Source organism: Somniosus microcephalus, chromosome 29 (genome assembly GCF_052327205.1).
Source record: "Somniosus microcephalus isolate GS21.2 chromosome 29, FLI_Smic_1.0, whole genome shotgun sequence".
Classification (NCBI taxonomy): domain Eukaryota; kingdom Metazoa; phylum Chordata; class Chondrichthyes; order Squaliformes; family Somniosidae; genus Somniosus; species Somniosus microcephalus.
Window position 1 is genome coordinate 34,543,940 of NC_141015.1, and position 25,960 is coordinate 34,569,899.

The 25,960-nt window shown below is 46.7% G+C and overlaps 1 protein-coding gene across 1 annotated transcript; it reads right to left on the bottom strand.

Moving 5' to 3' along the window:
- Nucleotides 1–1,510: 1,510 nt before the first annotated feature.
- LOC147098630 (2-hydroxyacylsphingosine 1-beta-galactosyltransferase-like) lies at nucleotides 1,511–25,681 on the bottom strand. The gene is made up of 6 exons (XM_085970572.1): nucleotides 25,552–25,681; nucleotides 18,296–19,127; nucleotides 6,844–6,983; nucleotides 4,494–4,570; nucleotides 2,446–2,665; nucleotides 1,511–2,014 (listed from the first exon to the last, which is right to left on the bottom strand). The coding sequence occupies exons 2-6, from the start codon at nucleotides 19,124–19,126 to the stop codon at nucleotides 1,687–1,689; spliced, it is 1,596 nt and encodes a 531-aa protein (XP_085826698.1). The 5' UTR covers nucleotide 19,127; nucleotides 25,552–25,681; the 3' UTR covers nucleotides 1,511–1,686.
- Between the last annotated feature and the right edge of the window lie 279 nt (nucleotides 25,682–25,960).

Here is a 25,960-nt window from a genome sequence, read left to right on the forward strand (position 1 = left end):
GTAATTTGTAACAAATGATAATTGTAGCATAGTGCACTTTTTAGAGTTCACAGAATTTATAAAAAGACTTGCATTTCTATAGCGCCTTTCACGACCACTGGACGTCTCTTATTTTTTTTCATTTATTGCCCCTCCCTAGTTGCCCTTGAGAAGGTGGTGGTGAGCCACCTTCTTGAACCGCTGCAGTCCGTGTGGTGAAGGTGCTTCCACAGTGCTGTTAGGGAGGGAGTTCCAGGATTTTGATCCAGCGACGATATACTTCTTAAGTCAGGATGGTGTGTGACTTGGGGGGGGAACTTGGAGGTGGTGGTGTTCCCATGCGCCTGCTGCCCTTGTCCTTCTAGGTGGAAGAGGTCGCGGGTTTGGGAGGTGCTGCCGAATGAGCCTTGGCAAGTTGCTGCAGTGCATCTTGTAGATGGTACACACTGCAGCCACGGTACGCCGGTGGTGGATGGGCGGCCAATCAAGCGGGCTGCTTTGACCTGGATGGTGTTGAGCTTCTTGAGTGCTGTTGGAGCTGCACTCATCCAGGCAAGTGGAGAGTATTCCATCACACTCCTGACTTGTGCCTTATAGATGGTGGAAAGGCTTTGGGGAGTCAGGAGGTGAGACACTCGCTGCAGAATACCCAGCCTCTGACCTGCTCTTGTTGCCACAGTATTTATGTGGCTGGTCCAGTTAAGTTTCTGGTTAGTGGTGACCCCCCAGGATGTTGATAATGGGGGATTCGGCGATGGTAATGCCGTTGAATGTCATGGGGTGGTGGTTAGACTCTCGCTTGTTGGAGATAGTCATTGCCTGGCACTTAAGTGGCAGGTAACATTCATGCCACACATCAGCCCAAGCCTGGACATTGTCCAGGTCTTGTTGCATGCATGTAGGGACTGCTTCATTATCTGAGGAGTTGTGAATGGCGCTGAACACTGCAGTCATCAGCAAACATCCCCAACCTTATGTTGGAGGGAAGTTCATTGATGAAGCAGCTGAAGATGGTTGGTCTTAGGACACTGCCCTGAGGAACTCCTGCAGTGATGTTCTGGGGCTGTGATGAATTGACCTTCAGCCTTCATTACAGCCAATGAAGTACTTTTTGAAGTGTACTCACTGTTGTAATGTAGGAAACGCAGCAGCCAATTTGCACACAGCAAGCTCCCACAAACAGCAATGCGATAATGATCAGATCATCTGCATTTGTTATGTTGAGGGAGAAATATTTGGACACCAGGGATAACTCCCCTGCTCCTCTTCAAAATAGTGCCATGGGATCTTTTACATCCACCTGAGAGAGTAGACGGGGCCTCGGTTTAACAGCTCAGCCAAAAGACGGCACCTCTGACAGTGCAGCACTCCCTCAGCACTGCACTGGGAGAGTCAGCCTAACTTCATGTGCTCAAGACCCTGGAGCGGGACTTGAACCCACAACCTTCTGACTCCGAGGCGAGTGTGCTACCCACTCAGCCACAGCTGACAGCCATTATTATAAGTTATAAACTAGACCCAAATACCACACCAATTTATAAAGATATATCTTTATTATAAAAAAAATTTCAGTAGAAATAACATTCATGGCTTGAAACTGCACACATTAGCTTCCGGCTATCAAAATACTTCTGCAACTAAGTTTCACGTGTGAGAAACCCAGTTAGGTATCTGTCTCCCAGTGTAGTCTGATAATGGTGAACTGCGTTACTTCCTCTTTTTGCTCTCCGATACCATCTTTCTGTTTTGAAAGCCATTCTGAGCGTGGCTGATTTTCGCTTTTGGCAAACTGCTCCCTTTCAGTTTGCTCACCATTTTGAAAGAACAGTAACAAAACGATATTAAACACACAGCGAAAACAGCTACCACGTCAAGCATGTAATACTGATGGAAGGACAGGTCGTACAAGGTAGGGCGCAGATGCGCCGCTCCATTGTGCCGGAGAACGTAATCGAGCCAGTAGACTGTACGGTTCACTGGGTGCAGAGGCTGGTCCTGATGCAGTTTGGATAAATACACAGCCTGCTTCTTGTACCTGGTAATCAGAGCAAACTCATTTCAAACAGTATTCTGTGTGCACATTCTTTATAGCTATTGAATTAGAATACAAATATTGTAATCCTATATTAATTCAATGAACACACTGATTGGTTTTGTAAGAGATGTTCAAGCCTTTCATTAACTTAGTGAGAAAGCGGCCACGATAGAGATTGTTTAGCATGAGCCAATGACAGAAAAGCAGATTGTTCACGACTGAGTGCAAAGCGTAGAGTACAAAAGCTGCATGTTAGGGCGGTGGGTACAGATTCAATAGCAGCCTTCAAAAGGGAATTGGATAAATACTTAAAGGAGCAAAAATTGCAGGGATATGGGGACTAACTGGATTGCTCTTCGAAAGAGCCGGCGCAGACTCAATGGGCCAAATGGCCTTCTGTACTGTACTATTCTATGGTATTTGGTTCCTACCTTGGCTCTGTGGCCACTGTGACAACGGCTCGATAAATATCCTCTTTAGTCATTGTGTGCCAAGATAGAAAAATTCCCATTCCTTTAGCGTGGATTCTCGTCATGATGTCATAATGGTCTCCAAAGAATGGAATCCCTACCACTGGCACACCATGGTAGATGGATTCGTAGATGCCGTTCAACCCACCATGGCTCAAAAATGCCTTGACATTTTGGTGGCCTAAAACAAAAAGAAGGCCCAAGTTAATAAAATGAACATTGTAGCAAAATATCCTATGGAGAGAAAAGCTTAGTTTGACTCTCCTCCATTGTCCAGCTCAGCAATTACTGCCTGTACCAGAGTCTGAATCACCCCCACACACACTGTCCATGCCTCCAAAGCTTTTTTCTTATTTTCTCTTAGGCAGTCCCTCGGAACCGAGGATGACTTGCTTCCACATTAAAAATGAGTTCTCAGGTGACTGATGAGTCCAATGCGGGACCTACAGTCTCTGTCACAGGTGGGGCAGACGGTGGTTGAAGGGGCGGGTGGGTGGGGTGCTTCCCGGATGCTTCTCCACTTTGTGCGGTCTTGGGCCAGGAATTCCCAGGTGTCGGTGGGGATGTTACACTTTTTCAAGGCGGCTTTGAGGGTGCCCTTGAAGGGTTTCCTCTGCCCACCTGGGGCTCACTTGCCGTGCCGGAGCTCTGAGTAGAGCGCTTGTTTTGGGAGTCTCATATCGGGCATGCGGACAATGTGATCCGTCCATCGGAGCTGATCGAGCGTGGTCAAAGCTTCGATGCTGGGGATGTTGGCCTGAGCGAGAACAGTGAGGTTGGTGCGCCTATCCTGCCAATGGATTTGCAGGATCTTGCGGAGGCAGCGTTGGTGGTACCTCTCCAGTGCTTTGAGGTGCCTGCCTTTGGTCGCCTGAGGAAGAGTGTTTGAAGACCAGACCAGGTCCATGTCTCTAAGGCATACAGCAGGGCAGGTATCACTGCTGCTCTGTAGACCATGAGCTTAGTGCCAGGTTTGAGGTCCTGGTCTTCAAACACTCTTCCTCAGGCGACCAAAGGCTGCACTGGCACACTGAAGGCGGTGTTGGACTTCGTCGCCGACGTCTGCCCTTGTTGACAGTAGGCTCCCGAGGTATGGAAAGTGGTCCACGTTGTCCAAGGCCTTGTCATGGATTTTGATAATCGGGAGCCAGTACTGTGTGGCGGGGGAAGGTTGGTAGAGGACCTTTGTCTTACGCATGTTTAGTGTAAGGCCTATGCTCTCGTACGCTTCGGTGAAGGTGTTGACGATGGTTTGGAGTTCGACCTCCGAGTGAGCGCAGACGCAAGCGTTGTCTGCATACTGTAATTCGACGACAGAGGATGGGACGACCTTGGGTCTGGACTGGAGGCGACGGAGGTTGAACAGTTTCCCGTTTGTTCTGTAAATTAGCTCCACTCCAGTGGGGAGCTTACTGAGGGTGAGATGGAGCATTGCAGCAAGGAAGATCGAGAAGAGCGTTGCTTGACCCCGGTTCGTACGTGAATTGGGTCTGTGGGGGAACCGCAGCTTACAGACGCCTGTCGACAACACACACCAGAAGAAGCACATGCGGACCCAGAAGATTTGCGCACACCTGACCACCACGCGGTAGGGTTGTCCGCCTCAGTGTAGTTAGGAACAGGTTCCACTGTACAGGGACAATCCTTGGCACATCAGTTTTGTTGTATCTGCTTCCAAACTTAAGTTCTTAGCATTACGACAGATGATTAAGTGCTGATCAGAATCTCAGCAGGTTCTTCTATGATTGTTGGGACAATTTGTTTTACAGTTCACACAATGACCATTTTGAAAGTAAGGGCACCTGCAAAAAATGGACAGCCGATGCCAGTCCCATAGGTGTCCATAATTTACAGGTTTCACTTCACTGCCTTGTACTGTAATTCATCCATAATCATTTTTGACGCAGTCTTCTCAAAATAATACTTTAGATTTTCTTCACTTATTTCATGATCATGAAATAAGCGATCAGTTAAAAAAAAAAATCTAATCCTAGAATATTGACACATACCCAACAAGTCATTCTGTGGTATCCACTCCATCAGTTTAGTATTGTTCCCTAAGCAACTTGGCTTTTTTCCAAAAAACCTAGGGGTTGAAAAGAAGATTGTGTTTGATCTCATGCAGTCGCTGTTATTATACCTCTCTCTTCACTTACTCTTCCTGAAAACGCATCAACCAACGGGCTCGGTTATTTGAAAGAGAAGGTGAGGTCCAAAGCACTACCCCCATTGGAGAAGATGAACAGGTGACCTACTGATGCTGGAACGTGCGAGAGCTGTCCCAGGCCGAACTGTCTTCTGATTTTCCTTCCTTCACTGTGGGAAAGTGACCACCCCATCTACCACCTTAAACATTCACTCCCTCCACCACCGGCGCACCGTGGCTGCAGTGTGTACCATCTACAAGATGCACTGCAGCAACTCGCCAAGGCTTCTTCAGCAGCACCTCCCAAACCCGTGACCTCTTCCACCTAGAAGGACAAGGGCAGCAGGCACATAGGAACACCACCACCTCCAAGTTCCCCTCCAAGTCACACACACCATCCTGACTTAGAAGCATATCGTCGCTGGGTCAAAATCCTGGAACTCCCTCCCTAACAGCACTGTGGGAGCACCTTCACCACACAGACTGCAGCGGTTCAAGGTGGCGGCTCACCACCACCTTCTCAAGAGCAATTAGGGATGGGCAATAAATGCTGGCCTTGCCAGTGACGCCCACATCCCATAAACGAATTTTTAAAAACTGGAAATCTTGCCAGGAACTGCAGTCACAATCCAGTCTCCCAAAGCTCTCTGATATGGCCCACCACCTCTTCTAACTAAACGTGACCTTTAAACTTTGCTGTAGTAAAAATATCATACAACACAAAAGTAGTACAGAGTCTTGGTCAGACCCCATCTCCATTGTGATCAGCTGATAGGAAGGATATATAGGCCTTGGAGGGAGTGCAGCGTCAGATTCAACTAGAATTATACCAGAGCTGTGAAGGTTAAATGGAGAACAGGTTACATAAACTTGGCTTATATTCCCTTGAGTATAGAAGATTGAGGATCGATCTGATTGAGGTTTTTAAACTGTTAAAAAGGATTCAATAGGGTAGATAGACCTAAACTATTTCCTGTTAGGGGAATCAAAAATGAAGGACATAACCTTAAAATTAGAGCTAGGCATTTAGGAGGGAACTCAGGAAGCACTTTTTCCACACAAAGGGTCATCGAAATCTGGAATGATCTCCCCCCATAAGGCTGTGGATGCTGGGACAATTGGAGCTTTCAAGATTGAGATCGATAGATTTAGGTATGGGTATCATGGGATATGGAGCTAAGAGGGGCGATGGGGCAAATGGTATTGAGGTACAGATCAGCTATGCTCTAATTGAATGGGAGAGCAGGCTCGAGGGGCTGAATGGCCTCCTCCTGTTACTATGTTCCGAGTTTGAAGGGTTTCTTTAGCGTAAAACCTCTCTCTAGTTTCCTTCCCAGTTTCCCCACCTGGCCGGCTGTGAACTCTCTGCCAATGCTCCAGAGAGCCAGTCACTTGGAAGTGTGAAATGTTGGGCAGTGCCCTCTATTCGCCCTCCCTTGCTGTGGAGAACAACCACCTCCCAAAGTTTGACATCCAAGAATGGCTTCCCACCGCAACCCGTTTTCTTGATTTGTTCTCCGGATGTGGGTGGTGCTGCCCCCGAGAGGGTGGGGTGATGGGACTTCTCCTTGGACTGCTGCAGCCCTTGTGGTAATGGGGTCAAGACCTGGCCCAAGACCGCACAAAGTGGAGGAAAAGCATCCGGGAAGGTGCCGAACATCTCGAGTCTCTTCGCCGGGAGCAAGCGGAAGCCAAGCGCAGGCAGCGCAAGGAGCGCACGTCAACCCAAGCACCCCACCCACCCGCCCCTTCAACCACCGTCTGCCCCACCTGTGACAGAGACTGTAGGTCCCGCATTGGACTCATCAGTCACCTGAGAACTCGCCTTCAGTGTAGAAGCAAGTCATCCTCGGTTCCGAGGGACTGCCTAAGAAGAATGGGGTCAGGTAGGGAATTTCAAGATATTGACCCAGCAACGATGAAGGAGCAGTCCAAGTCAGGATGGTGAGTGACTTGGAGGAGAACTTGGAGGTGATGTTTCCATTAAATTGCTACTTTTGTCCTTCACAGCAATAGAGGTTGCAGGGAAGGGAGGTGCTGTAGACTATACTGGGATATATTAGTATGCCAATGCACAACACTACTTTTCCACCTGGTCATTTGAAGTTTACTGGTAACAGTAACACCAATACACTCTGTGTACTCGGACTTTTTTTTTTTAAACGTTCTTTGAAGTTTTGCACTTTTGACAACTTAACAAACTCTATACCTACCTCCAAAGGACTTTCTGTGGTAAACGGGCAAAGGCAGCTGCTAGTTTCTCCGTTAGCTCATCTGAAAGATATTTGACTCCAGCACCAAATGACACCACCACAACTCCATCAGGTGCATCTTCCACCCAAGTAGCTAGGTCCTTGAAACAAAAAGGCAAATTAGAGCGGTGACTTTAGAAACCAAGCGGTCTCCACCCGTATCGAAACGCGGGGCTTGGCGCAGAGTTTTATTACATTGCTCTACAAGACGTGGACTTCCCCGTCCCTAGACGATCCTACTTTGAGGAGCACCAAGGGGGAGGAGTTGGTCCAGTGCCGGAAACCGGTGTGAAGTGGGGGCACACTCGGAACATGTACCCGAAGATATCGGCCCAAGGCTCACCTGAGAATTGGGGTCTCGGACCTCAGCTTCAACTGATCGTCCAACCTGGAGACACAGGACTGGACAGACTAGACGCAGGAAGGATGTTCCCGATGGCGGGGGAGTCCAGAACCAGGGGTCACAGTCTAAGGATAAGGGGTAAGCCATTTAGGACTGAGATGAGGAGGAATTTCTTCACCCAGAGAGTGTTGAACCTGTGGAATTCTCTGCCACAGAGGGCGGTGGAGGCCAATTCATTCAATATATTCAAGAAGGAGTTAGATATATTTCTTAAGGCTAAAGGGATCAAGGGATATGGGGAGAAGGCAGGGACAGGGTACTGAATTTGGATGATCAGCCATGATCTCATTGAATGGCTCGAGGGGCCGAATGGCCTACTCCTGCTCCTATCTTCTATGTTTCTATCTACATAAAACCAGCGAGCTGCAGTCGCCAATCGGATGTCCCGATGTATCTCGCCAATCAGGACCCTGGATAATTCAGCCGGCACCAAAACTGACCCATAGGTAGGTCCTGGAGGGGAGGGAGGAGGCGAACAGGATGGGGATGGGGGGTGAGCCTGGGCTGGCAGCTATCCGCAGTATTGCTGTGGAGTCAGATGAAGAACTCCTGCTCCTCCTGGATCCACACGGGTGCAAGTTAAAATTAAAAAATGTACTTACCTTTTCTCTGCGGCCTCCAGTGATCCTTTTAAGGACCACCAGCTAAGCCACTGTAGACCTGAAAAAACGGAGTGGAGTTTGCACGCCGCGTGCTCTGCCCAGGTGACGCCACATTTGGAGAGCGGGGGTCCTATAAATGGGCGTTAGGCCCCAATTAGCATATTCAAGGAACCCAACGCTTGTATCAGACAGGCAGCCCCCCCACTGGGGAATTGCCAACTGCTAATTCAACTGCTGGCACGCATCTGAGAGCGATCGGGCGCAGGACAGCGCTGCTCATAATTCATGCTCCCAATGATCATTTCTCGCCCGACAAACGGGCAGCACACGGCCCAGTATTATCCCCGAAATTTCTTCCCCCTACTTCGCTGAAAAAAAAAGCAATTCTGTAAATATGTCTTTACCCTCTCAACAGATTTTTTTTAAAATTCATTCATGGAATGTGGGCGTCGCTGGTAAGGCCAGCATTTATTGCCCTTGAGAAGATGCTGGCGAACCGCCTTCTTGAACCGCTGCAGTCCGTCTTCTTTGTGGCGGTTTGATACAACTGAGTGGCTTGCTAGGCCATTTCAGAGGGCAGTTAAAAGTCAACCACATTGTTGTGGGTCTGGAGTCACATATAGGCCAGACCGGGTAAGCGACAGCAGATTTCCTTCCCTAAAGGGCATTAGTGAACCAGATGGGTTTTTACAACAATCTGGTAGTTTCATGGTCACCATTACTGACACTAGCCTTTTATTCCAGATTTATTTAATTAACTGAATTTAAATTCCCCAGCTGCTGTGGTGGGATTTGAACTTGTGTCTCATGGATCATTAGTCCAGGGCCTCTGGATTACGATTCCAGTAACATAAGCACTATGCTACCGTACCCAACAGATTATGGGGCCAGCTTCCCTTTAAAGGCGTCAATTGTCCCCAAATCTACTAACGTCTCGGACTCTGTTGCAACCATCCTGAGGGGGCGACAAGAGTTTTTTTTCCTAATCTCTAGTCTTGTACAAGGCCTGTGAATGTTGTACTTGTGTCCCTCGCTCACTGTCCAAGTTAAATAGTTTGCTTGCTTCAACCTTATCTACACCTTCTGTTACTTTGGACCATAGCCGAGACCAACCTTGAGGAGGTAGTCTCAGAGCGCAGGCTGCTGTATAACTACAGTCGGTGCAAAGCAAGCTTGGAAAAGGAGGATAAACTGAAATCATATTTCCTTGAGCTCCATCAACCTCTGTTTACAACACTAGTGGTCCTTGTAACTAAATCATTGTGTAATCAATTGTCAATGCGCTTTCAGCTTGATTTTGACACTTTCAGGCAGGCCACCAGAACACCTTTGTGTTTTTAATAAATGAAAGTACAGCCGGGGCCCGATTAAGAATTCTGGGGCCCCCCTCCCGCACAATATCACCCGCAACCCCCCCAGCTCAACCCTGAACACCACTGCCCCCCCCCCCACCTCAACCCCTGAACAACCCCACCCACCGTACATCAAACCCCCGCAAAACGACCCCCTACCACCGCGAGCCCCCGTAAATCAACCCCGTACAACATCACATCCCCACCCACCGCACCCCTCCCGTACAGCACTCCCTGTCCCCCACCGCATAACACCACTCCCCCCGTACAACACCCCCCTCACCGCACAACATCGCACCCACAAAACGCCCCATTTCCACATCACCCCGCACAACACCACTGCCCCCACTCAACCCCCCAATCGATCCATTAAGGCACTGATGTGAACTGCAACATGAAGTGTCTGTATTTATATTGCGACTCCCCCTCGCCACCTTCCGACAGTGCTTCTATGGCTAGTTTGTTTGGCTCCAGCGGTTGTACACAGTTTCTCTGCGTGATGCTGAGTTTTACCGGTGGCTCCACATTTGACCATAACCCACCCCCCGAACACAGCTCAGAATTATAATTTCAAACGGCGTTCATCTGCTGTTTAGAACAGCTCAGGCCTCCAGGGATGTATGCACAGTACTCTCCTCTTCCCCACTAATGGGCAGATGCTGGGGCCACTGCTTTTTTTGATATATATAAATTGACCTGGATATTGGAATACAGAGTAGAATTTCTAAATTTGCCGATGACACCAAACTTGGGGGTGTGGCAAACAGTGAGGATGATACCAATCGACTGAAACAGGACATAGAAAGGCAGACAAGTGACAGATGGAATTTAATAGAGAAGTGTGAGGTGATGCATTTTGGCAGAAAGAACAGGGAGAGGCAATATACACTTTAAAACTGTGCCATTAAGAGTGTGCAGGGACAGAGGGACCCGGGAGTTAATGTGCATAGCTCCCTGAAGGTGGCGGGACATATTGAGAGAGTGGTTAGCAAAGCAAATGGGATCTTGGGCTTCATAAATAGAGGTATTGAGTACAAAAGTAGAGAAGTTATGCTGAACCTTTATAAAGCGCTGGTTAGGCCACAACTGGAGTATTGCGTCCAGTTCTGGTCACCACACTTTAGGAAGGATGTGAAGGGCCTTGAGAGGGTGCAGAGGAGATTTACCAGAATGGTTCCGGGGGATGAGGGATCTTACCTACAAGAACAGGTTGGAGAAGCTGGATTTGTTTTCATTAGAGCAAAGGAGGTTGAGGGGTGATTTGATCGAGGTGTACAAGATTATGACGGGTTTGGATAGGCTAGACGGGGAAAGGCTGTTCCCACTAGTTGATGGTACAAGGACTAGGGGACACAGATTTAAGGTTTTGGGCAAGAGATACAGGGGGGATGTGAGGAAAAACTTTTTTACGCAGCGAGTGGTGAGGACCTGGAACTCGCTGCCGACGGAAGTGGTGGAAGCGGAGACACTCAATTTTCAAGGGGAGACTGATAGGCACTTGAGGGAAATAAACTTGCAGGGCTACGGGGATAGAGTGGGGGAATGGGACTGACTGGAATGAGCTACAGAGAGCCGGCGCGGATTCGATGGGCCGAATGGCCTCCTTCTGTGCCGTTATGACTATGTGCAGAGCTAGCAGTATAACTCCGTACTGCCACCTTGCACTGCTCACCAATGGTATCTAAAAGGCAGTATCAGAATCCCATTTCCTTATATTAAAATGTGGTTACATAGCATAGCTCCACCTAAATGCACAGTGCAAGGATCGATGGGTACAGGCATAAACCACAATTACCTTCTTTCTGCTCAAAGACGCAGATGTTAATTAGCACGCTCTTGGGAGACAGAATCTTCAGGGCTTGTTCTGACATCAGAAGGATGTGCACACAAAATTTTCCACTCACTTTGAACATCACATCAGCATTTTAATTATCCACTCTCAGTGTTATCCATCCTTCAAGCTGCCAGCTCCCCATGTTGTCTACGCTGGGTGCCACACATCAGCAATGACTTTTATCTGCAGCAAGGCAAGGAAGGCTGGAGAGGCGCTGAAAGTGGCCCAGCTTTAACCGCGGAATCCAGTGCCCTCTCAAGTCGTGGACAAGCCGCTCCTGCTGCCCCATTCGGCACCCCCCCCCCCCCCCCCCGCAACCAATAGAACTGGGAGATGGTCACAGCCAAACGAGAGAATGACAAGAGTTCCTTCCCCATCCTCACAGTCAGCTTGATCTCACCCTCCCACCCAGCAGCTGTCTGCAGCCAACAACCACAGAGACGCAAACAGCTTCTTCCGATTTTATTTCAGCATCCAATAACCTAAAATGCTTTTCCGCCTATAAATCCAGATAAGGAAGGCAAAATATTTTTTTATTTAAGTGCAGCAGGGCTTCGTACAAAAGTGATCGGATATCACTGCTCTCCCAGGACTTCTATCGGAGCACACAATGGGAAGTGGCAATTTTATATGAACATATCAAGCTGTTGAGGACTCGCAAGCAATAAGGAGAAATTAAAATTGTATTGCCCTGTATTCTGTTTGCAACTCTAATGATATCTTATCATTAAATTGCGGTAGAACCAATTTTAAGTGTGCTTTCAGTTTAATGATCAGTACAAGTGTGAAGGCGGCTTCAATATTTCCCCGTTATGTAATGTAAATTCCCTCTCATCTCTCTGGAGCTGACCCCGGCGCCACCCTGAAACTGTGCAAGTGTTAGCTTGACAACGCTGTCCTTTGCCTCCAATCGCAGCTTATCTCATCAGCGAGTCACTTAACTGCTACGAGCGAGCAAGCTCTGTGACTCAGACTAGGCAGTAAAAAGAAACATTAAAACATATTTTCTAATTTGTCCTCTCCTTCTGCACGGACAGAGTGGCCACTTGAATTCACACTGCGGCCCTTGAATACATTATTGCTGCTGCACTGATTGCCTGGATACAGAGTGTCTCCACACACAGCCCCAGCTCTCTGCTGGGTAAATAGGACCAGCGTGTTGGCTGGTTGGCATGGCAACTGCTATATATGTGTATTCAGTCGAGAAAATATTTTTATAAATGCGTTAATCCAAGAATCACAAGGAAAATGAAAGCCCTCACCATTAGCAGTTGGGTGGATATTCATTTTGCTTACATAGGATATACAGCACACAAACAGGCCATCCAGCCCAACCAGTCCATGCACCACTCGAACCTCCTCCCGTCTTTCCTCATCTAACCATCAGCGTAACCCTCTATCCCCTTCTCACTCATAAGCTTAGCTAGCCTCCCCTTAAATACATCTATAATTAAAATTCATAATACATAATACATTAAAATTCTAACAGGACTAGACAGACTAGATGCAGGAAGGATGTTCCCAATGGTGGGGGAGTCCAGAACCAGGGGCCACAGTCTAAGGATAAGGGGTAAGCCATTTAGGACAGAGATGAGGAGGAATTTCTTAACCCAGAGAGTGGTGAACCTATGGCATTCTCTACCACAGAAGGCAGTTGAGGCCAATTCATTAAATATATTCAAGAAGGAGTTAGATATATTTCTTGAGGCTCAAGGGATCTGGGGAGAAGGCAGGGACAGGGTACTGAATTTGGATGATCAGCCATGATCTCATTGAATGGCGGAGCAGGCTCGAGGGGCCGAATGGCCTACTCCCGCTCCTATCTTCTATGTTTATGTTTCTATGTATACTATTCGCCTCAGCCACTCCCTGGAAAAAGACGTTTCTTCTGAATTCCCTATTGGATTTCTTGGTGACTATCTTATATTGATGGCCTCTAGTTTTGCTCTTCCCCACAAGTGGAAACATTCTCTCTGTATCCACTCTATCAAAACCTTTCATGATTTTAAAGACCTCTATTAGGTCACCCCTCAGCCTTCTCTTTTCAAAAGAAGAGAGACCCAGCCTGTTCATCCTTTCCCCGATAGGTGTACCCTCGCATTTCTGGTATCACCCTTGTAAATCTTCCCTGCACCCTCTCCTGTGCCTCTATATCATTTTTATGATATGGCGACCAGAATTCTACACATGTATTCCAAGTATGAATTGTTATTATTAATAATTCATGTGCGACTTTTGAAAATCAAAGCATTGTAAAGAAGTTGGGAGCACTGGAGAACGCTACTTTGTTCAGGTCGAACTTTAGTTTAATATCCTTTAAGCTCCATGTGTGAGCGACCAGCTTTAATCAGCAGCCTAGCGTACAGCAGTGTTTTCCGAACTTCTCTGTGTGTGGCAGACCCCATGCCAATACTGACACCCCCCACCTCCACCCACTCCGAGGATCCCCTCCTCATGTTGATACAATCCAGGGAAGCCCCCGTCCTAACTTGCAATGTCCGCTACCCAAAAAAAAATGCGGGGGCACCATTGCAGGAAACAATTATTATACAGCAACAGGAATAATGCGCTAACTAATAATGCCCATTCCTTATTAAAAGGATTTACGGACTCCACTTCAAAACCACAAAAGGTTTTTGTGGAACTTAACCATGGAGAACTTTTAGAATTTTAGTTGGAAGCCAAACAAGCACAGTTGGACTCTCTTGCATGAGCCAGCACGGGCTCGACGGGCCGAATGGCCTCCTTCAGTGCTGTAACCATTCTATGAACAAGGTGTACAGATCCACCAGATTTTATTCAAGCTTTTTAAGAGCAAACATTTTTCAACAATATCTTGGCCCAGATTTGTCCAGTCCCGAGCAAAGGCCTCCTCAAGCCTTCTCTTGACTCAGGCAGATATCTTCTAATTGTTGTGGAAAAACAACAGATTTTACATTGTAATAGGTATTCTGTTTAAAGAAGTTTTTTCTAATCTCCACTTTAATTCTTTTTGTGCCCTCCTGTTACCACCTCACCAACCAGCGGAAACAATCGATCACGATTTACCTTATCGTAACCATAATCTTGAAGACCTTCTCAACTCCAATGGAAAAAGCCCAAATTTCTCCAGTCTCCCTGATCCACGGTAACATCTGAGTGAATCTACGCTGTATCTTTCATGGCCTCCCAATGAACTGCACCCTACACTCCAACCGTGACCTTAACATAAGAACATACGAATTAGGAGCAGGAGTAGGCTATGCGGCCCCTCGAGCCTGCTCCGCCATTCAATAAAATCATGACCGATCATCGACCTCAACTCCACTTTCCTGCCCGATCCCCATATCCCTCGATTCCAAAAATCAATCTATCTCGGCCTTGAATATACTCAACGATTCACCATCCACAGCCCTCTGGGGTGGAGAATTCCAAAGATTCACAACCCTCTGAGTGCTCAGCATCGATCACTTGCTTTTGTATTTTGATGCAACAATAACAACTTGTATTTTGTATTTATATAGTGCCTTTAACGTAGCAAAACGTCCCAAGGCGCTGGGACCTTAAAACCAAAGATAGAAAACAAAAGATTCTATTTTTTATGGCCTTATCTACTTGCGCTGCCAATTTTAATGATCTGTATATCTTACACGCCAAGGTCCCTCTGCTCCTCTACTCCATCTTACTATACAAGGCGTATTTGCTTACCCTCACTTCTAAAATGTATTACTTCACATTGAACCGCACTTGCCTATCTATGTCCTCCGGCCCTGCAATCCTTCACATACCTCATCATGTGTTGCCATGCCTCTCCAATGTAGTCATTTTTAACACTGTTCCTTCAGTTCCTAAATCCAGATCATGAATGTATTGAGTAAATAAGAGCGTCATCAATACAAACCCCTGTGAACACCACCTGCCCTTTCTGTGGCTGTTTTCACTTGCAATACTGGTTTTAAACACTCTGCACACTTTCCCTTTTCCACTTGAGCCCCTGTCCCCTGGTTCTAGAGTCTGTGGCAGTTGTGAACACATCAAGATTCAATGTATCTATTCCCTTGAGGACCTTCAATACTTGAATCTCATCAGAGCCTTTCCAAGAGTAAACAATCCTAGGCTCCTCATCTCAAGATCTGGTGAGCTCCCTTCACTGCTCACTTTACAGCCTTTCGGACTGATAAATTGAGTTTAACAACTTTAGATCTTTACCAACACTCCCACTTAAAATTAATTCACAGGATGTGGGCGTCGCCGGCAAAGCCGGCATTTATTGCCCATGAGAAGGTGGTGGTGAGTCACCTTCTTCAACCACTGCAGTCCTTGTGTTGAAGGTATTCCCACAGTGACTTATTCGTAGCGGTTTGGTACAACTGAGTGGCTTCGGAGGGCAACTGAGAGTCAACCACATTGTTGTGGATCTGGAGTTACATGTAGGCCAGACCGGCTAAGGGCAGCAGGCTTTCTTCCCTAAAGGGCATTAGTGAACCAGGTGGGTTTTTACGACAATCCGGTAGCTTCATGGTCATAGAGGCACAGGAGGCCGCCATTCGGCCCATCGAGTCCGTGCCGGCTCTCTGTAGAGCAATCCAGTCAGTCCCATTCCCCCGCTCTAGCCCCGTATCCCTGCAAGTTTATTTCCCTCAAGTGCCTATCAAGTCTCCCCTTGAAAATATCGAGTGTCGCAGCTTCCACCACTTCTGTCGGCAGCGAGTTCCAAGTCCTCACCACTCGCTGTGTAAAAAAGTTTTTCCTCACATCCCCCCTGTATCTCTTGCCCAAAACCTTAATTTTGTGTCCCCTGGTCCTTGTACCATCAACTAGTGGGAACAGCCTTTCCCCGTCTAGCCTATCCAAACCCGTCATAATCTTGTACACCTCTATCAAATCACCCCTCAACCTCCTTTGCTCTCATGAAAACAAATCCAGCTTCTCCAACCTGTCCTTGTAGCTAAGATCTCCCATCCCCGGAACCATTCTGGTAAATCTCCTCTGCAACCTCTCAAGGCCCTTCACATCCTTCCTAAAGTGTGGTGACCAGAACTGGACGCAATACTCCAGTTGTGGCCTAACCAGCGCTTTATAAAGGTTCAGCATAACTTCTCTACTTTTGTACTCAATACCTCTATTTATGAAGCCCAAGATCCCACTTGCTTTGCTAACCACTCTCTCAATATGTCCTGCCACCTTCAGGGACCTATGCACATTAACTCCCTGGTCCCTCTGTCCCTGCACACTCTTTAAAACTGTGCCATTAAGTGTATATTGCCTCGCCCTGTTCCTTCTGCCAAAATGCATCACCACACACTTCTCTGTATTAAATTCCATCTGCCACTTGTCTGCCTTCCTATGTCCTGTTGCAGTCGATTGGTATCATCCTCACTGTTTGCCATACACTCAAGTTTGGTGTCATCGACAAATTTAGAAATTCTACTCTGTATTGCAATATCCAGGTCATTTATATATATCAATAAAAGCAGTGGCCCCAGCACTGACCCTTGGGGAACACCACTGTCTACCATCCTCCAGTCTGAAAAAACAGCCATTTACCACAACTCGCTGTTTTCTGTCCTTAAGCCAATTCCTTATCCAAGCTGCCACTGACCCACCTATTCCATGAGCCTCAATTTTGTTAACCAACCTTCTATGTGGTACTTAATCAAACGCCTTCCTAAAAGCCATGTAGACAACATCCATTGCATTCCCTTCATCAATCCTCCCTGTTACTTCATCAAAAAATTCAATTAGATTAGTCAAACACGATCTGCCTTTTACAAATCCGTGCTGGCTCTCCTTAATTAGCTCAAACCTCGCCAAGTGCCCGTTAATTTTTTCCTTGATTATTGTTTCTAAAACTTTACCCACCACTGATGTTAAACTGACCAGCCTGCAGTTACTAGGATTGTCCTTACACCCTTTCTTGAACAATGGTGTCACATTTGCCACTTTCCAATCCTCAGGCACCTTTCTCCGCATCTAGGGAAGATTGGAAAATTATGGCAAGCCCTTCCGCTATCTCCTCCCCCAATTCCCTTAGCAACCTGGGATGCAAGCCATCTGGACCAGGCGACTTGTCCACTCCAAGCATACCCAGCCTTTCTAGTACAATAGCAAAATACCGCAGATGCTGGAAATCCAAAATAACAACAGAAAATGCTGGAAAAACTCAGCAGGCCAGGCAACATCCTGTCTATCAATTTTCACCCCTTCCATTGCTTCTACCTTTTCCACTTCTACCGATATTTTGTCAGCATCCACCTCCTTATTAAACACCGATACAAAGTACTCTGAGTATTCACCATTACTGATACTAACTTTTATATTCCAGATTTATTTAATTAACTGAATTTAAAATTCCCCAGCTACCGTGGTGGGATTTGAACTCATGTCTCTGGATTATTAGTTAAGTGGAACGTTAACTCTGTTTCTCTCTCCACAGATGCTGCCTAACCTGCTGAGTATTTCCAGCATTTTGTGTTTTTATTTCAGATTTCCAGCATCTGCAGTATTTAGTTTTTGTTCATTTTTCCACTATTTGTTTTTAAACCCTTCCCTCATCTCATTTCTCCACATAAAATGCCATTTGCCAGTCAGTTGTGTTCCTTTCCAGTGTCAGCCGTGGCTCAGTGGGCAGCACCCTCGCCTCCGAGTCAGAAGGTTGTGGGTTCAAGTCCCACTCCAGAGACTTGAGCACAGAAAGCTAGGCTGACACTCCCAGTGCGGCGCTGAGGAAGTGCTGCACTGTCGGAGGTGCCGTCTTTCGGATGAAATGTTAAACCGAGGCCCCGTCTGCTCTCTCAGGTGGACGTAAAAGATCCAATGGCACTATTTCGACACTATCCTGGCCAATATTTATCCCTCAACCAACATCTCCGAAACAGATTATCTGGCCATTATCACATCGCTGTTTGTGGGAGCTTGCTGTGCGCAAATTGGCTGCCGCGTTTCCCACATTACAACAGTGACTACACTTCAGAAAAGGACTTTGTTGGTTGTAAAACGTTTTGAGACGTCTGGTGGTCATGAAAGACGCTATAGAAATGCAAGTTCTTTCTTCCAGACTATTTGCATTTGGTTTACCTTGTCCCGATTATTGAAACCACCCCCTAATTTGGCGTCATCTGCAAACTTAGATATAGGAGGTACGTTTGCACTTCTCTTTCTTATTTTAAGGGCTTGGATATTTGGGCTAAACGGTTTCATTAGAAAGATACGTTTGGTTAAAGGCGGAATTGCATTAACTTACCTCCGGCAATGGATTTGCACGCCTCGTGAGGATTCCTCCCACAAAAGCAATGGTAGGTAGACTCGGCCTGGGAAACTCCAGAGCTACGTCAGTGCAGAGGAGAAACATGCAGGAGCCCTGGACTATCTCCATCATGGATCTGGAAGGATTCACGTTGTGCTTCTTCATAATGGCATCATACTTCGGAAGGATGGCACATCTGGTGCCTATTCGGCTGACAATGTAAATCAAACTGTTCCAAACACGCTCCAAGAGGTTCATCCGATCGGTCATCAGGGAGTTAAATTCTGGAACATAAGAAACTGGCGAAGGAGCACCGAGTTCTGCTGGAAACCACAGCCCAGTGGAGAATGTAACGTGTTTTACACCCAGGATCTGAGCGTATACAAAACCACACATTTCATTGGGGTCAACCAGCAACAGATCAAAGTTTTCTTCCCTCAGCCGGTCTTCTAAGTCTCGATTGCCCACCATCTGGTCACAGTTGGCGGTGTAACTTTCCAAAATGCCAAAGAGTTCCAGAGAAGTCAACTTCCCCGAGAAGATGTTCTGCATTTTCTCCTGCAGGAAGTCGTCAGCAGTCTGCGTGGTGAACATACCGGGATATTGTTGAAATCTGTAATGAGGAGATTCCTCAATTTCTCGGCCTCTTGACGATACGATGACCACCTCGTGCCCCTGCTCGTGTAATGCCTTTGCCAGTGTTTTAAATATGAGCAAGTGACTTTCAAACATGATTGGCGGGATTATCATTATCTTAGCAGCTATGGACGACTTCAAGATGGCCAAAGTCCATATGAAGAGTGAAAGGGTGAAGAACAATAGTTTCATTCTGAAAGATAAAAAGAAAATCAGTACTTTATACCACTGCAGAGCGAGTCTGCTACAAATAGTCAGCACAAAGGTTTGCAACTCATACTTATATATTGGCGTAGGATATACTTACTGTTATAAATCTCATCAAGAATCTACTTATGAAATAACGCTGGACGGCCAGCTGGTGGCGCCATCCAAGGAGTATAAATACTCGGGCGTGGGCTCCAGCTTGCAGGGACATTTTGTAAGACAAGGAGCTAGTGAAATACAACTAGACTTCCATGTTCTGAAACAAGTTGATTAAAGCCTTGCTTTATGCTAAAACCAAGTGCGGAGTGAGTTTTATTTCGTCACTTACTCCTTTCAAGGACTAGCTGTGTCACTTTGAACTGACAATTAATTCTAGGTGGTATAATTATGGTGGGTATCTGCACATCTAATGTTGTCTCTTTGTCATCCCTCATATTCTTATATAGTTTTATCTGCTCATCAGAGGGAGCTCTTCTCCCTTCGGTGAGTGAAGAAAGGGAACTGTGGTTAACACTCTCACGTTCGAGTGGAGCATCAACACCAGCATGGACTGGCTGGGCCTGTTTATGTGCTGTATATTCTATGTAAGTCTATGTAATTCACGATGCCACATTTATTGTCCATCCCAAGTTATGCTGAGGTGGTGGTGGTGGTGCGGCCATGATGGTGACCCTGCTGACACATGTTGGTGATCCAAGAGGGACTGTCCTGCTTCGGTGCACTCCCACCCCATAATTCTCCATCCATTGAAATGAATGGCTGAAAATCAGGAGCTGGGGCTTATTAGGAGCAGAAAATCTTGGTCTACAGTTCCACGGATGCTGCCCCAACTGGTCTTGGAATGGTAGCTGCAATATAAGTCTACTCAAAGTGTCACAGCTAGGGGTGAAAATATGTCCAATTTTTATCATATTTTGGATTATGAGTTTGCTCCCTCATTCACGTGGGTGAGTGAAGACTGTAGTTCATGGCAAATGACTTAACCATGAGGGCATCACTGTCGAGTCTTGTCTTCAGCTGAAAAATATATATATATATATATAGATATTTGCCCTTGCCTGGTCTGGTCTACATGTGACTCCAGTTCCATATCACTGTGGTTTAACTACCTCTGAAGTGGCCTAGCAAGCCACTCAGTTGTATCAAACCACCATCGGTAATTCAAGAAGGCGGCCCACCACCTTCTTAGGGCAACTAGGGAAAGGCAATAAACGCCGGCCTTCTCACTGATACCCGATTCTTCGATGGCACCTCCCAAACTTGCGACTCTCCCACCTAGAAGGACAAGGGCAGCAGGCGCATGGGAACACCACCACCTCCAAGTTCCCCTCCAAGTTACACACCATCCTGACTTGGAAATATATCGGCCGTTCCTTCATCGTCGCTGGGTCAAAATCCTGGAACTGGCTCCCTAACAGCACTGTGGGAGCACCTTCACCACACGGACTGCCGCAGTTCAAGAAGGCGGCTCACCACCACCTTCTTGAGGGCAATTAGGGATGGGCAATAAATGCTGGCCTTGCCAGCGACGCCCAGATCCCATGAATGAATTAAAAAAGACACAACTACTCAAGGGCAGTCTTACATTCGGCAAGTAAACAAAGCAAACTGATAATGGCTCTCATATCGTTTGCTCTCCTCACCATACTCCAAGGACAGGGTTACAGCAGAGGCAGGAGTTAATACAGCGAATGTTTATGGTGGTGTCAACAGCTAATCCTACAGAGAATGGTGTACAACAGGCCTCGCACTATGTGTAGGTGTAAGCCCTTGCGGTATTTACCAAATGACTGCCTGTCCTCAACTCTACTTGCAAAGCAACAATTAACCGGTTTACACTGAAAGAGCTCACTGCATCGCAACCTTGAAGTGAAGGGAGAGAGCGGAGAAACATTCAAATATGAAATCAGAAGTATTGCAACCCATCATGGCCTCGTCACATCATGGGACGAGCCTTTAAACACTCATAAAAGTATTGTGGCTGCATCAACCCTCCTTTCATTCTGTCAGATTCATTGCTATAACAAACAACGCTTTAATTTTACAGATAAGTTTGTAAATGTACTCGTACCATCTGACACGCCGCACCCAGTTTTAAATCAATGACATCTATGAACCAGACTCAGCATCAGCCAGAATTAGAAATGGTTTGATATGACTCGGACTGCGCACGCAGATTTGTATACTGAGCTCAGAGAATACACTGGAATACAACATCAACACAGACATATAATACAGCACAGAATCCTCTCTGCCTGAAAGGGTGGTAGAGACAGGAACCCTCACAACGTTCAAGAAGCATTTAGATGAGCACTTGAAACGTCATAGCATACAAGGTTACGGACCAAGTGCTGGAAAATGGGATTAGAATAGACAGGGCTTGATGGCCGGCGTGGACACGATGGGCCTCTTTCTGTGCTGTATAACTCTATGACTCTGAGAATACACCCCCGGTTCAGGGGGAGTGGAGTAGAATTGATTTATTTCTTAAAGACTCTAATGGACCTTTCAATCAAGGTCAGACTGCCGAGTTGCTAAGTTACTCTGCTGCCTGTATCTGACTCACACCAAGTCCCGTTCACCCATCACTCCTATGCTTGCTAACCTACTTTGGTTCTCGGTCCGGCAACGCCTCGATTTTAAAATTGTCATCCTTGTTTTCAAATCCCTTCTTCAAGTCCTTGCCACTCCCCAGCTCTGTAATCTCCTGCAGCCCTACGAGATCTCAACGCTCCTCCAATTCTGGCCTCTTGCACATCCCAGTCAGTTTAACCTCGGTAGTGGGGAAGCTTTTGGAAATGATAATCAGGGACAAAGTTAACAGTCACTTGGACAAGTGTGGATTAATTAAGGAAAGCCAGTGCAGATTTGTTAAAGGCAAATCGTGTTTAACTAACTTGATTGAGTTTCTTGATGAGGTAACAGAGAGGGTTAGTGAGGGCAATGAGGTTGACGTGGTGTGTATGGATTTTCAAAAGGCGTTTGATAAAGTGCCACATAATAGGCTTGCCAGCAAAGTTGAGTCACATGGAATAAAAGGGACAGTGACAGCATGGATACAAAATTGGCTAAGTGACAGGAAACAGAGAGTAGCGGTGAACGGTTGTTTTTCGGACTGGAGGAAAGTATACATACAGTGGTGTTCCCCAGGGGTCGGTACTAGGACCACTGCTTTTCTTGATATATATTAATGTCTTGGACTCAGGAGTACAGGGCACAATTTCAAAATCTGCAGATGACACAAAACTTGGAAGTATAGTGAACAGTGAGGAGGATAGTGATAGACTTCAAGAGGACATAGACAGGCTGGTGGAATGGGCAGACACGTGGCAGATGAAATTTAACACAGAAAGGTGTGAAATGATACATTTTGGTAGGAAATACGAGGAGAGGCAATATAAACTGAAGGATACAATTCTAAAGGGGGTGCACGAAGAGAGAGACCTGGGGTATATGTGCACAAATCATTGAAGGTGACAGGGCAAAGAAAGAAAGTGGTTAAAAAAGCATACGGGATACTGGGCTTCAGAAATAGAGGCATAGAGTGTAAAAGCAAGGAGGTTATGATGAACCTGTATAAAACACTGGTTCGGCCTCAACTAAAGCATTGTGTCCAATTCTGAGCACCACACTTTAGGAAGGATGTGAAGGCCTTAGACAGGGTGCAGAAAAGATTTATTAGAATGATTCCAGGGATGAGGGACTTCAGTTACAGGGATGAGGGACTTCAGTTATGTGGATAGACTGGAGAAGCTGGGGTTGTTCTCCTTGGAGCAGAGAAGGTTGAGAGATTTGATAGAGGTGTTCAAAATCATGAGGGGTCTAGACAGGGTAGATAGAGAGAAACTATTCCCATTGGTGGAAGGGTCGAGAACCAGGGGACACAGATTCAAGGTGATTGGCAAAAGAACCAAAGGAGACATGAGGAAAAGTGAGCGAGTGGTTAGGATCTGGAATGTCACTTCCTGAAAGGGTGGTGGAGGCAGATTCAATCGTGGCTTTCAAAAGGGAATTGGATAACTACCTGAAAGAAAAAATTTGCAGGGCTGTGGGGAAAGGGCGGGGGAGTGGGACTAGCTGAAATGCTCTTGCAGAGAGCCGGCACGGGCTCGACGGGCCGAATGGCCTCCTTCTGTGCTGTTACCATTCTAGGATTCTATGATCCCCGATTTTCATCGCTCCACCATTGGCAGCCGTGCCTTCAGCTGCCTGGGCCCTAATTCCCCAATTACATAATAAAAATCAGATCGCGGAGTGGGGGTGGAACTGCAAGGCAGCGGCCTCATCTCAAGCTTAAGGTGACAGCTTCGTTCTGTGGATTACGCCCCTAAACCCTAGATGACGTTACTTCCTTAATCCGCTCTCAGCCACCTGGTATTCCCTGCTTAATCAATCCTGGTATTTTCCAAATCAATAATTTTAGGGAATGGTTTTATTCAACTTGGAGGCATTTTATTTTTGTGCCAGTTGCATGGGCACCGACGCCCAGTTCACTCCACTTAGTTAAGACACATTACTGCATTTATACCTCAACAATTACAGCTCCATTAACTGCAAGTCAAAAAAATTGTGGACGATTATTGGGTAATTCTAATCGCAGTGGCATTACGTTTCTGCCCCACTGCAATAAAAGACATGGGTCCATGAAACACATATCCCATTATGGGCCTTACACCGGTTTTAGGCCCGCCCTAGCCGAGATTGTTTTGTGATGAGCAAATCAAGGGGCTGGGCTCTCTCAATGGCTGCCAACAGTGGGGGAGTAATTTTTTTTAAAACTCATTGCTGTGGAGCTAGGAGGAGCAGGATTGCCCTTCCCTCCCCCCCAACCCTTGACTCAACAGTATCCAGCCCCACCCCCGACTTCACCTTTTCCCACCCCCCCTTCCTGGAACTTACCTGTGGGCCTGAAATTCATCATCTTCAGACGGTCAAGCTGCCTATGGAAGTGAGTCAAGTGACCAGCGGTTTGCTCAGATAACATTAATAAGGCCTTGGACCTGCCATTTGGTGGGTGGGGCGCGCATTTCAGGCCTGAAAACGGGCCTACAGGAATTGCCACCCCAAGGAGACCAGAAAACATAGAAACATAGATAGGAGCAGGAGTAGGCCATTCGGCCCCTCGAGCCTGCTCCGCCATTTAATGAGATCATGGCTGATCATCCAAATTCAATACCCTGTCCCTGCTTTCTCCCCATACCCCTTGATCCCTTTAGCCTTAAGAAATATATCCAACTCCTTCTTGAATATATTTAATGAATTGGCCTCTACTGCCTTCTGTGGTAGAGAATTCCACAGGTTCACCACTCTCTGGGTGAAGAAATTCCTCCTCATCTCTGTCCTAAATGGCTTACCCCTTATCATTAGACTGTGACCCCTGGTTCTGGACTCCCCGACCATCGGGAACATCCTTCCTGCATCTAGTTTGTCTAGTCCTGTCAGAATTTTATAAGTTTCAATGAGATCCCCTCTCATTCTTCTAAACTCCAGCCAAAGGTAAAACATCCCTGAACAAAGGGGCTCCCTTTCCCTTAGTAACAACAAAAAATATTATAAAAAGGGATACACCGAGATATTGCCACAGACCAACCCTTGAATAGTCAATCCAAAATTATACCTCAATTTTTGTAATCATATACAAACCAAAAGAAAATTCATAATAAATTTACTGTCCTGGGAGGACAAGCTAGTATTTATTCATACAATACCAAGCCCAGATGAGTTACCATTATTTTTTTAAAGTAGACAGATCAACTTGTCCATTAATTTCAATCGCTGTTTGTGGGATCTTGCTGTGTGTGCCCACTTGTCACTGCAATTCGAGGTCATTCACTGTGTGTGAAGCACTTTGGGACATTCGGGTGCTGCATAAACCCCAATATCGTTCCCCAGTTTGCCACAAATTCCGCAGCGTGAACTCAGAATCCAAATGTTCCTCTGGCTGAACAGCGTTAAGTTAGAGCAGTCTGCAACCTGCGAGCGCATGAAGAGGCGCCACAGGACTCCCAGGTGAACAGAATCGTTGCTTTTTATTTTTTCCAGTTGTGCAGGCAAGGGGACCACTTGCGTCCACTGGCCTCCTGCACACTTGACTGCAAAAAAAACAGAGAAGGACCTTTGAGTGGCCAAACTTTTGGTCGGAAACTAGCTGCAACTGGGGAGGAAGAAAATTGCAGTCACAATAATCTGCATGCTCCTCCTCCTCCTCCTGCCTCTCTGACACACAAAGCCTCTGCTGGTTAATTTTGATCACATGCAAACAACTGTCGCCACCAAACGTTTCCTGCCTGTTGAGATTCTCTTGCCTTGCTACTGAAGCCCACAGGTTGCAAATGATCTGCTCAAACACACAGCGGCTTGAACGCTCCTCCACCCTCCCCTCTCATGTGTCTGGGCTATAGGACTCTTACCTGCCGGCTGTGTGGACAGGTCTGCAAAGCTCAGTTGGTGTTGCCGCGTCCCCCCTCCGCTAAACCCGCAGAGGCTGGAGGGCGGGTGATCTTCCAACAACCCAGTTTCACTTCCTACCTGATTGCTCCGCCCTAAACGTCACAACCAGTCAAACTGGGAAAAAAAACGATTCTGGCACACCTTTGACACCCTGTACCACCCTGTCCCAGTTACAGCCAAGCTACAACTCAAGCATCAGGCTCTTTGAATCATTGTAACTTTTGGCATTTTTTTTGTTGTTGCAAACGATATTATGACAATCTTCTTGGGGTAAGGTAGCATAGTGGTAATGTCACTGGACTAGTAATCCAGTGGCCCGGACTAATGATCCGGAGACAACAGAAAATGCTGGAAAAACTCAGCAGGCCA

Bases quoted from the DNA above. Each gene is read 5' to 3' on its own strand.
- LOC147098630 (XM_085970572.1), bottom strand. From the start codon at position 19,126: ATGAAACTATTGTTCTTCACCCTTTCACTCTTCATATGGACTTTGGCC. The intron at 2,666-4,493 runs GTATGTGTCAAT...TTTTTGTTTTAG, and splicing joins ACCACAGAATGACTTGTTGG to GCCACCAAAATGTCAAGGCA. The intron at 2,015-2,445 runs GTAGGAACCAAA...TCTGATTACCAG, and splicing joins ACAGTGGCCACAGAGCCAAG to GTACAAGAAGCAGGCTGTGT.